The 12,099-nt window shown below is 43.0% G+C and overlaps 1 protein-coding gene across 1 annotated transcript; it reads right to left on the reverse strand.

Annotated features, from left to right (window-relative positions):
- Positions 1-1,040: 1,040 nt before the first annotated feature.
- On the reverse strand, positions 1,041-10,179 carry LOC149751395 (uncharacterized). The gene is made up of 2 exons (XM_089927287.1): positions 7,995-10,179; positions 1,041-5,415 (listed from the first exon to the last, which is right to left on the reverse strand). Exon 2 carries the CDS (start codon positions 5,101-5,103, stop codon positions 4,069-4,071), a length of 1,035 nt encoding a protein of 344 aa, XP_089783413.1. The 5' UTR covers positions 5,104-5,415; positions 7,995-10,179; the 3' UTR covers positions 1,041-4,068.
- Between the last annotated feature and the right edge of the window lie 1,920 nt (positions 10,180-12,099).

The following is a 12,099-nucleotide window of genomic DNA, read 5'->3' on the forward strand; positions in this document are numbered from 1 at the left end:
CTTATGGGTCATTTATTAAAATTTTAGACAGTATTTATTCAATATAACTTAGCTGTAGTGGTAACCCCATCGGCGGTAAAAGTCTATGTTGTTTAACTTCTCTATTTTCAATTTTCTTTTACATGGTCTTTCCTCTCGTGAAGGAATCAACCACCTCCTCGATCAACAAACTCTTCTCCATTGCTCATGTCAATTACTTATCTATGTAGATGTTTGAGTCATTTTTCATCTCATATTTTTGGGATCTTTCCATTAACTCCCTTACTCTCACCTTTTCTGAATGACCATTAAAGACTTTAACTTGCACTCTTACAAACATTACCCTGAATTCATGGAACCAGAGCTAGGACAAACTCGGTGGAAATGAAAGAAAAACAAAAATATGCTTGTCGCCCCAATTCTGATGATTTGTAACATTTGTTCTTACTAACGGGAATGGTTCATCCGGGCTGCAAAATATTGCTGGACGAGGAAACCATTGGATGCAAGAATTAGAAGTTCTGCCTGAGTGAAGACTCATTTTTGGAGGGGGGTCAGCAAGACGTGTCACGCCCCTGCTTGCGCAGGGCATGTGAGGCACCCAGTGCCCATGTGAGGGCCACATGAGGGAGGAACATGGAGCTCCTCTGCCATATATTGTCCGGTTTCGGAGCCCGCACGCATGCACCGTTTAGACCCCTTTTCGATTTTGTTTTTGATTTAACATGCGTCTGCAGAATTTGTAGACACCCGCCTCATATGCCGAGGCTTTGAAACGAATCTAGCCGAAGTGGGATCGTTCAAGATGCATGTAGCTTTTTTGCTGTTGTTTGAAGTGTCACGCCCCGAATCGGTTCATGACATGGCCGTGTTATTGCCAAGTCAAGCATACAATAACACGCAGCCACTTTAAAACTTCAATTACTAACAACTATATTCATGAAATTCATTAAATGTTCAGGTATTAAAATCCATACAAAGCTTCTAAAAAACAATATCAACATTTAACATTTGTCTTTCCCATAACCCTGGAGCATGTTACGCTCCTTGTTCCTGGTATCTCCTATTCATCTGTAAAGACATAATTAAAATGGTATGAGCTATAAAGCCCAGTAAGTAACAAGAATAATCTTATCGGATCAAGCATAGTGTTTTGTATGTTAATGCAACATTTGAAGAACAACCGTTTTAATAAAGAAGCATTTTCTATAATCAAACCAGTAATCAAACTATGCAAATCCATTCATGCAATTTCATAAATATGGTTATGCATCATAATACTTTTGCCATTATTTCATGCTTTGAAATCCGTACTCATCATTATTCATGCTTTGAAATCCGTACTCATCATTATTCATGCTTTGAAATCCGTACTCATCATTATTCATGCTTTGAAATCCGTACTCATCATTATTCATGCTTTGAAATCCGTACTCATCATTATTCATGCTTTGAAATCCGTACTCTCAGATGATAGTGCAGCTATGGTCACTATTATTACCCGTGACAGGGCCATAATCTTTACCAAGCTATTATAACCCGCTGGCGAGGGCCGTATGCCGAGCTATTATAACCCGCTGGCGAGGGCCGTATGCCGAGCTACTGTAACCCGCTGGCGAGGGCCGTATGCCGAGCTACTGTAACCCGCTGGCGAGGGCCATACATAGCAATCTGAGAGTTCTTTAAAATATATCATGCTTTTCATAAATCTTTTCTCATCGATACATTGGAAAGTGAATAATGGCATCATGCTGAATAAAATTCATGATCATGCTGAAAACTTTATTTTTCTATGCATCTTTCTATATCATCATAATTATGTGTATATAATATAATAATAATCATGATCCAAAATCATGTAATCATTTGCTAACACATGCTTGATTCTAATTTTTGTGAAAACATAAATAATCATATACCATTTCATAATCAAATAGTCACATGTATTTGATAAAACATACATTATATCAAGGTTACATAGTTTTTCCTCAATTCATATACACAGTTCAAATTGCATAAATAATACTTATTCATCTTATAAAATGTGATACATGATCCATAATAAGATTAAGACAGGTTACTTACCTTAGATTGCCCACCAACTTTAGATTTTGAGTGCCAATTCTTCAATTACCTATAAACATCATTAAATTACTTGTCAATTTCACGTTCAACTTCATTTAATTACAATCTTTCTTAATTAACCATTTTTCAACTCATCTATAGGACTCAACTTCACCCTTAGGTCTCAAACCTGGTTCAATTTCTGATTTGGGTCTACTCAAATCATCAATTTGGGTCTGACCCAATGTCTGATTTTTGTCTAAACAATTTCTGATTCGAGTCTGACCCAAGTTTCTGGTTCAGGTCTGAGCCAATAGCATTCTGGTTCAGATCTGACCCAATTACAGGTTCAGATCTGAATCAATTACATACTGGTTCAGGTCTGGCCCAATTACTGGGTTTAAGATTATTGGGCTCAGACCAGAGCCTAGCCCGGTTTCGGGTTCCCAGAGCCAAATTTATTTGCAGCCCAACCCGAAATCAGGCTCAATTCGGCCCACCAAACTTTTCATTTTATTTTATTATTATTATTTTTTTCTTTCTTCTCCTCCCTTCCCGAACCTTCTCTTCCTTTCTTTCTTCTTCCCTTCCCGAGCTCCTCTTCCTCTTCTCCTCTTCTCCCATGAAACCAGGAGGCGAGCTCGGGAGGCACTCGGGAGGAGGCCGGTCCGAAGCCGGCGGTGCTGCGGCCAACCGGCAGCACCAGCGGCGGCCGTGGTTCCACCTGCAGCAGCCACGGCCCAACTGGGAGCTCTCCTCCTCCACCTCCGGCGGAGGAGATGGAGCACGGCCACCCATCGCGGAGCGGCAGAACCGGCCGAAGCCGGTGGTGCACGCCGACACCTGCGGTCGGCCCGACGGTGTCACGACGGCCACAACGGGAAGATCCCCCTTCGGCTCGTCTGCTCCGACCACCTCCGGTCTAGATCAAGCCGGTTCCACCCATGGGAACCGGACTTGCACAAGCCGAGGACCCTCCCCATGAATCGAGAGGTAGGTTCATCTTTGGATTTTTAGATCTAGGGTTTTAATGGAAAGGGAAACCACCATCGGATGAAGGAGAAAGGTCCTCGGCCAATGTCGGATCACAGCCGATCATTGCATAAACCTTTATCCTCCCTCCTCTTCATCTTCTTCCCACCCCTATTCCTCTGTTAATCATCTCCTAGCTAGAATAGATCTAACCTAATAGCATGTAGATCATGAATGGGGAATGAGTTAAGGGTTTACCTAGCTCCGAGGAGCTGTGAAGTATTTCCGGCGACTACTGTGCCTGCTCCGGCGGCACAAGGTGATGACAAGCTGGAGATCCTCCCTCCTCCGACGCCACTGCTCTCGGTCCGGCTCCTTGCACAGAAGAAAGAGAGTAAGGGAGGTACGAGGGTGATCAATGGAGTCCCCTACAGCGGACTCCAGGGCTTTTATAAGCCTCCATCCCGCTCGGAGGGGTGGGGGACCGCGGCTGTTAGGCAGTTTTAACTGCCTCAACAGCTGTCGTTCTCCACCGCCTTATTCCCGAACTCACCAGATGGACCGCCGACTTTGGTCCATGCCGGTCCATCTAGTCCGGGGTTTACATTCTTCCCTCCTTAAAAGAAATTTCGTCCTCGAAATTTTACGTACCTGAGTCTACAAAAAGTTGTGGATACCTCATACGCATCTCATCTTCGAGTTCCCAAGTTGCTTCCCTTTCAGAATGGTTACTCCACTGGACCTTCACATAGGAAATGGTGCGTCGTCTCAAAACTTGCTCCTTGTGATCAATGATGCGTAGAGGAAACTCTTCATAAGTCAAATCCTTTTCAACCAGTAATGGCTCATACTCTACTACATGACTGGGGTCTGCAATATACTTTCGTAGTAGAGAAACATGGAAGACATTGTGTACACTCGATAGCTCTGGTGGTAAGGCTAATCTGTAAGCAACCTCTCCTACCTTGTTCAGAATTTCAAAGGGACCAATGTAGCGAGGACTTAGCTTACTATGTCTTCCAAATCTCATAACTCCCTTCGAGGGGGATACCTTCAAGAAAACAAAGTCATTCTCCTGGAATTCCAATTCTCTTCTTCTTTTATCTGCCCAACTCTTCTGTCTGTCACTAACTTCCTTTCTCCTAACTGAATTATGCAGTTCTTGAAGATAATGTCAGCAATTACTATTTTCTGTAGGGGAGTAGCAACATATAATGGCTCTACTAATTTCTCAGGTATGCAGTGTAAGGAGCTAGAGAATTTGACAGATACAAAAGAATGTGTGGAGCCAGAATCAAATAATATAGATGCATCAACTGAATTGATGGGAATAGTACCTGTCACCACACTGTCACTTGCACTAACATCCTGCTGAGTCAATGCAAAGACCCGAGCAGTCCCCTTCTGCTTCTGATCCCCTGATCCGGTAGGCCTGGGGTCATTCTTCTTCTGCTGACAATCACTTGCAAAATGCCCGATCTGACCACAGTTAAAGCAAGCTCCCATCTTCTTAAAGCAAGGTCCACCATGTGACTTGTTACAGAATTTGCAGACCCCGAATTTCTTCTTCTTATTTGCATTTTCTCCGGAATTTCTTGGCCTTGCATTCTGATCCCCTATTCCCCTGGACCTCTTCAAATCATCTCTTTCCTTTTCTGCCCTGTTCAATTCAGCTTCTAATTTCAAAGCCCTTTCCAACACATCCTGATAACTAGTGAAAAGCAGAACAGCCAACCTGGACCTGATCCCATATCTCAGGCCTTGCTCAAACCTATTAGCTTTACTTATCTCTTCCTCCATAAACTGAGGACAAAACCTGCCCAACTCATTAAACTTGCTGGCATATTCCAATACTGTCATATTCTCAGTCTGTTTCAGGGCCAAAAATTCGTTCTGCTTCACCAATCTCACTGACTGGGAAAAGTATTGATTGTAGAATTTCCCTTTAAATTCCTCCCATGTCAGTTGTTCACCATTTCCTTGAACAACAGCCTTCATAGCTATCCACCAGAACTTGGCGTTTCCTCTGAGCATAGGAACCGCCAATTTGACCTTGACCTCCTCGGAAAATTGTAGGGCATCATACATCTCCTCTATCTCCCGAATTCAGGCCTCCGCAGCCAAGTAATCAGCACCTCCCTCAAACATTGGAGGATGCAGCCTCCGAAATTTCTCATAATAGGTATCGGTGGATGATACCGGTCGGCAGAAGAGCTGCGTCTGTTGCTGCTGCTGAAGAAGCTCTGCCACCACCTGACATACCCCAGCAAGATCAGCCTGAGTGGCTACAGCGTTTGGAGCTGGCCTAGCTGGCATGTTGGTAGCTTCTTGGGTTGATGCTTTCACTCCTTTCCTTTTATAGTTAGCCAGAACCTCATTCTCGCTATCACTCATCGTCACCTATCAAAATATAGTATTAATCATTATCCATTTCATCACATTATATATATATGTATTTAAATATATATATAAATTTATTATTATTATTATTATTGCTATTATTTTTATTTATTTAATATTTAAAATGTCATTATTATTCTTACTGTGACTCCAATCATGTGAAAGCTAACTTAGCTACCCATTTCCATGATTAATTTTAAAAGTTTTTAAATCATGGTTAAATTTGCTGCTCTGATACCACTAAATGTCACGCCCCGAATCGGTTCATGACACGGCCGTGTTATTGCCAAGTCAAGCATACAATAACACGCAGCCACTTTAAAACTTCAATTACTAACAACTATATTCATGAAATTCATTAAATGTTCAGGTATTAAAATCCATACAAAGCTTCTAAAAAACAATATCAACATTTAACATTTGTCTTTCCCATAACCCTGGAGCATGTTACGCTCCTTGTTCCTGGTATCTCCTATTCATCTGTAAAGACATAATTAAAATGGTATGAGCTATAAAGCCCAGTAAGTAAACAAGAATAATCTTATCGGATCAAGCATAGTGTTTTGTATGTTAATGCAATATTTGAAGAACAACCGTTTTAATAAAGAAGCATTTTCTATAATCAAACCAGTAATCAAACTATGCAAATCCATTCATGCAATTTCATAAATATGGTTATGCATCATAATACTTTTGCCATTATTTCATGCTTTGAAATCCGTACTCATCATTATTCATGCTTTGAAATCCGTACTCATCATTATTCATGCTTTGAAATCCGTACTCTCAGATGATAGTGCAGCTATGGTCACTATTATTACCCGTGACAGGGCCATAATCTTTACCAAGCTATTATAACCCGCTGGCGAGGGCCGTATGCCGAGCTACTGTAACCCGCTGGCGAGGGCCGTATGCCGAGCTACTGTAACCCGCTGGCGAGGGCCATACATAGCAATCTAAGAGTTCTTTAAAATATATCATGCTTTTCATAAATCTTTTCTCATCGATACATTGGAAAGTGAATAATGGCATCATGCTGAATAAAATTCATGATCATGCTGAAAACTTTATTTTTCTATGCATCTTTCTATATCATCATAATCATGTGTATATAATATAATAATAATCATGATCCAAAATCATGTAATCATTTGCTAACACATGCTTGATTCTAATTTTTGTGAAAACATAAATAATCATATACCATTTCATAATCAAATAGTCACATGTATTTGATAAAACATACATTATATCAAGGTTACATAGTTTTTCCTCAATTCATATACACAGTTCAAATTGCATAAATAATACTTATTCATCTTATAAAATGTGATACATGATCCATAATAAGATTAAGACAGGTTACTTACCTTAGATTGCCCACCAACTTTAGATTTTGAGTGCCAATTCTTCAATTACCTATAAACATCATTAAATTACTTGTCAATTTCACGTTCAACTTCATTTAATTACAATCTTTCTTAATTAACCATTTTTCAACTCATCTATAGGACTCAACTTCACCCTTAGGTCTCAAACCTGGTTCAATTTCTGATTTGGGTCTACTCAAATCATCAATTTGGGTCTGACCCAATGTCTGATTTTTGTCTAAACAATTTCTGATTCGAGTCTGACCCAAGTTTCTGGTTCAGGTCTGAGCCAATAGCATTCTGGTTCAGATCTGACCCAATTACTGGTTCAGATCTGAATCAATTACATACTAGTTCAGGTCTGGCCCAATTACTGGGTTTAAGATTATTGGGCTCAGACCAGAGCCTAGCCCGGTTTCGGGTTCCCAGAGCCAAATTTATTTGCAGCCCAACCCGAAATCAGGCTCAATTCGGCCCACCAAACTTTTCATTTTATTTTATTATTATTATTTTTTTCTTTCTTCTCCTCCCTTCCCGAACCTTCTCTTCCTTTCTTTCTTCTTCCCTTCCCGAGCTCCTCTTCCTCTTCTCCTCTTCTCCCATGAAACCAGGAGGCGAGCTCGGGAGGCACTCGGGAGGAGGCCGGTCCGAAGCCGGCGGTGCTGCGGCCAACCGGCAGCACCAGCGGCGGCCGTGGTTCCACCTGCAGCAGCCACGGCCCAACCGGGAGCTCTCCTCCTCCACCTCCGGCGGAGGAGATGGAGCACGGCCACCCATCGCGGAGCGGCAGAACCGGCCGAAGCCGGTGGTGCACGCCGACACCTGCGGTCGGCCCGACGGTGTCACGACGGCCACAACGGGAAGATCCCCCTTCGGCTCGTCTGCTCCGACCACCTCCGGTCTAGATCAAGCCGGTTCCACCCATGGGAACCGGACTTGCACGAGCCGAGGACCCTCCCCATGAATCGAGAGGTAGGTTCATCTTTGGATTTTTAGATCTAGGGTTTTAATGGAAAGGGAAACCACCATCGGATGAAGGAGAAAGGTCCTCGGCCAATGTCGGATCACAGCCGATCATTGCATAAACCTTTATCCTCCCTCCTCTTCATCTTCTTCCCACCCCTATTCCTCTGTTAATCATCTCCTAGCTAGAATAGATCTAACCTAATAGCATGTAGATCATGAATGGGGAATGAGTTAAGGGTTTACCTAGCTCCGAGGAGCTGTGAAGTATTTCCGGCGACTACTGTGCCTGCTCCGGCGGCACAAGGTGATGACAAGCTGGAGATCCTCCCTCCTCCGGCGCCACTGCTCTCGGTCCGGCTCCTTGCACAGAAGAAAGAGAGTAAGGGAGGTAAGAGGGTGATCAATGGAGTCCCCTACAGCGGACTCCAGGGCTTTTATAAGCCTCCATCCCGCTCGGAGGGGTGGGGGACCGCGGCTGTTAGGCAGTTTTAACTGCCTCAACAGCTGTCGTTCTCCACCGCCTTATTTCCGAACTCACCAGATGGACCGCCGACTTTGGTCCATGCCGGTCCATCTGGTCCGGGGTTTACATGAAGACTCCTCGCATGGCACGATTTTGGTTGGACAATCAGATAGGAGGTGGGATGATGTTGGTTGCCAGGCTCCTGTTTGCCCTCGAATGAAACCCTCAAGCTTCTGCTGCTGGTCTTATTGTTACCGAGGGACGGGCATGGAGTGTGGCAGGCACTGTTCAAGCAAACTCTGGCAGGTGAGTCTCTTTAAGCTCTCTTCCGATTGGTGCGGTGCACCTTTTGAGGTGTGGAGTCCTTATTTGGTGGTTTTGTCACAGTTTTAACTTATGTACTAATATGTAGGTGCAAAAGACATTCGTGACTCAAACATAGAAATACAAGGATAAGAGAAGTTTGGTGAAAAAAAAAAAAATTGGGCAAGGACTTGAGGATGCTAATCTTTTGTAATACAATGTTTACGGTCGTGAAACTGTTTCAAATAATTGGGACAAGACCTGATGGTTATGATTATGATATTAAGAGATATATATAGATTATGTGCACGAAATAACCAAGAACCATGCTTGGGATTTTCTGAAAAGAAACATTTAAAATGTGGATTTGATTTACACATGGCTTGCACAATTTCTAATATTTTGGAGCTAAGCCTTGCCACTTTTGATGAGGAAAGCAGGAAACTACCATTTTGATTAATGGCAGCTACAAGGCAAAGTAGGCTGTGCTTTAGTCAAGCTGCTTAGATCTTGGTTTGACAACTGGGTGGTACGGCGTAGTAACTGATCAGCAGAACCGTTTACTTTCATCCTCTTTGAAACCATTCTTTTCTAAGAGATTAATGGGATCGGTGGTTGGCTTGATTAATAATAATAATAATAACAAAAAGAAAGGAACTTCTTGATCATAAAGTAGATTAAGACGTAAGCTCCTCAAAAACATTAATTCAACCAGGGTTGAGCAAATCTAAAATCTCCAGTTATTTACTAACAGTCTCTTCCTCATCTGTTGGAGAAAATTTTATGGAATCCAGATTATAAGGTATGCGAATACATGCATGCTGCTAAGGCACCCATGCTAAACATGACATGCTCTAGTGTGAAAGATTTTTCTTCTTAAAATTTTTAAGCAAAAGCTGAAATTACAAGAAGAAATTCCATATATATATATATATATATATATATATAAGTAAAGGTTCACAACCTTTTGAGTCTACCTATCATCAATAAGAAATCACATAGAATGAAAGAAAGAAGGCCAATACCAACCAACACTTACATGTATATCGTATTAACTGTTAACTCTCTTCTTGATAGAAGTATGCAAATAAGAATTTGGTGGATCCAATCCTTACAACCGATGATCGAAATCTGCAGTCTTCGAGTCATGGAGCCTTCGACCGGTCCGGTGCAGCGGAGTCGGCGATGGAGTTGTGCCGCTTCGAAGGTCCTGATGGCGGGATGGGCGTGCCTCTGGGTAGGAAGTTGAATGCAGGGAGCCGTTCAATCTTGAAAGAGAGATGGCCGTTGTAGGCTTGGAATGGCAGCAGTGGGATTCTGTGCATGGAGCCATGGCAGGAGAAGGGGAGAGTGGCAAGGAAAATGAGGAAGACGAGAGGGAGGACTTTGGGAGCCATTGGGGAGTGAGAAGAGGACTCTTATTTCTCTCTCAGCACCGAGTTTCTCCTTTGGAGTGAGAGGTGGATGGCTGTGCATGCACTCTGCAGTCCAGTCCCTTGTTTCTCCTTTATAAATCCTCAGTAGTTAGTTCTAACTTCTATGCCTTTGTCTATCTTTCTTCCAGGTCAAAGAGGAAGTTTCATTTCATTTGAGACAGGAAGAGTCGATCAAGGGATATTTTTCTCGACACGCAAATGGTTTGCAGAATTTGTCAAAAGGGGAAGCATCAAGGAAGGTAGGGCGGCAGCCACGGTTCTGAGAAAAGCATGCTTTAAATGATGACATAAGTATTTGAGATGGATTATACTTGCATTTAGTTGTGCTTGGGATGGAAAACAAGGTTTTGAATTATACTTGAATTATTCCTTTTGAGCAAAAGAATTTGAATTTTCATTCAACCTAAAGTTTGATCCGATTTCCACACATTGAAGTCCACTTTGTGTAGAAAGGGACAGGGATAGAAAGAAAAAAAAAAAAGAAAAAGTCAAAAAAAGATGCATCAAATGTCTCATGGAGTGTTGCTCTGCCCTTTGAGGGAGGGAGTTGCACCTTCTGAGGTATGAGAAGAAAAAGATGTCCTCCTCTAGCTGGTGCTTGAGAACCACATTCTCACGTAGGATAATCTTCGCAAGAGGGGATGGCCAAAGGCGCTTCGATGCGTCCTTCGTAAGGGGGGAGGCCAACTCGATGAAGCATGCCTTCTTGAGAACAGGGCACCTCCGGAAATCTGGACTTCGTTTGCCAGATATATTTTCGTATCCTGGGTACCCCCACCCCCTGATTTCCTGAAGGTGAACTTCGATGGTAGCATGGCAGCTGACGGGAGAGGCGGAGGTGTAGACTTCGTCATTCGAGATCATGATGCCAGGCTAGTGGCGTTGGGGGGTCAGCGGATCTTCGATGCGTCGGTGGTGTGTGCTGAGCTCCGAGCCGTCTGGGAGGGCATATCTTATGCGAGACGGACACTTGGTGCAGACCAGATCATTCTTGAGGGCGACTCGGCCACTGTGATTGATTGGGTCAGGGGCCGAGGTCGTGCAGGTGAGGGTAGACCGCTGCTTCTGGACATTCGCAGACTTCTGCAGGCGTGTGAAACCCATCAGGCTACACACGACTACAGGGGAAGCGAATTGTGCAGCTGATTGGGTCACTTCCTATGCGGCTCACCATTCTGGAGGTTTTATTTTGTGGGAGCCCGACACAGTGCCGGAGTCTCTTTTAGTTTTATTTGTTTCAAATTTTGTAGGCCGTATCCACACCCGTAGGGTGTGAGCCGCCGTTGTACCCCAAAAAAAAAAAAAAACCATGCCCGGGGGGGCATTCGGATTCCGCCGACTCGGGTTCTGTGAATGCCGACTTCAGGGGTGCATCGGGGTTGACTCGTATCTCCTCGGGCCGTTCCGTGTTCCGCCCATGGGCCCGTCTTCTCTGCTACTGGGCCTTCCACTGCGATCTCTCTTCCTCTCAAGTGAGAGGTGCCAGGTTCAACTTTGAGTGGCGAACAATGAAACTGGGTCAAAGTGTCATGCCATAATAGTCCTGGCTTGACCTAATAAATCCTCGTAGACCAGGCTCAACCTGTCAAGGACATAGCAACCTCCATGCAACTTACTATTTGGGATTTCAAATTCAACGTTTTTGACTTATGCTTTCTTGAAATTCTTCTATAATGTTTACAGGTTTAAACTTAATTATGTACGTGTTTTTTTAGACATTTTTCTATAGGATTAATGTAATATCTTGCAACAACCCTAATGTTTAAACCCTAATCCTATATTCATACTTTGAAAAACAAAGATAGTAGCTGGATCTTTGGAATTAAAGCTTTTTACCCCAGTGGTCGTACTCCTACCTTAACAACTAGGGTTTGATTATTGAGTGGTGCATCCTCAAAAATTTTTAATCTAAGTAATTAAAACTATTACTTTTTTGTTTACCCAACGAACCAAGTGGAGAGAGAATTACATGTCAAAGAAACGAAGGGGTGAGATATTCTGATGTTATGACTTGTTAGATTTGAAAGAAATGCATGAATTTTTTAAACAGTAGAAAAACTTGTCCTAGGTAAGGCAGAGTGGGGTTCAGTGAGGCCGAGCAAAGGGCAGCAAAGGAGAGTAGGGGAGGTGAAGGGCGAAGAAGGAG

Source organism: Phoenix dactylifera, chromosome 14, assembly GCF_051530095.1.
Source record: "Phoenix dactylifera cultivar Ajwa chromosome 14, Ajwa_hap1_PhDact_Kaust_v1.1, whole genome shotgun sequence".
NCBI classification, from domain to species: Eukaryota; Viridiplantae; Streptophyta; class Magnoliopsida; order Arecales; family Arecaceae; genus Phoenix; species Phoenix dactylifera.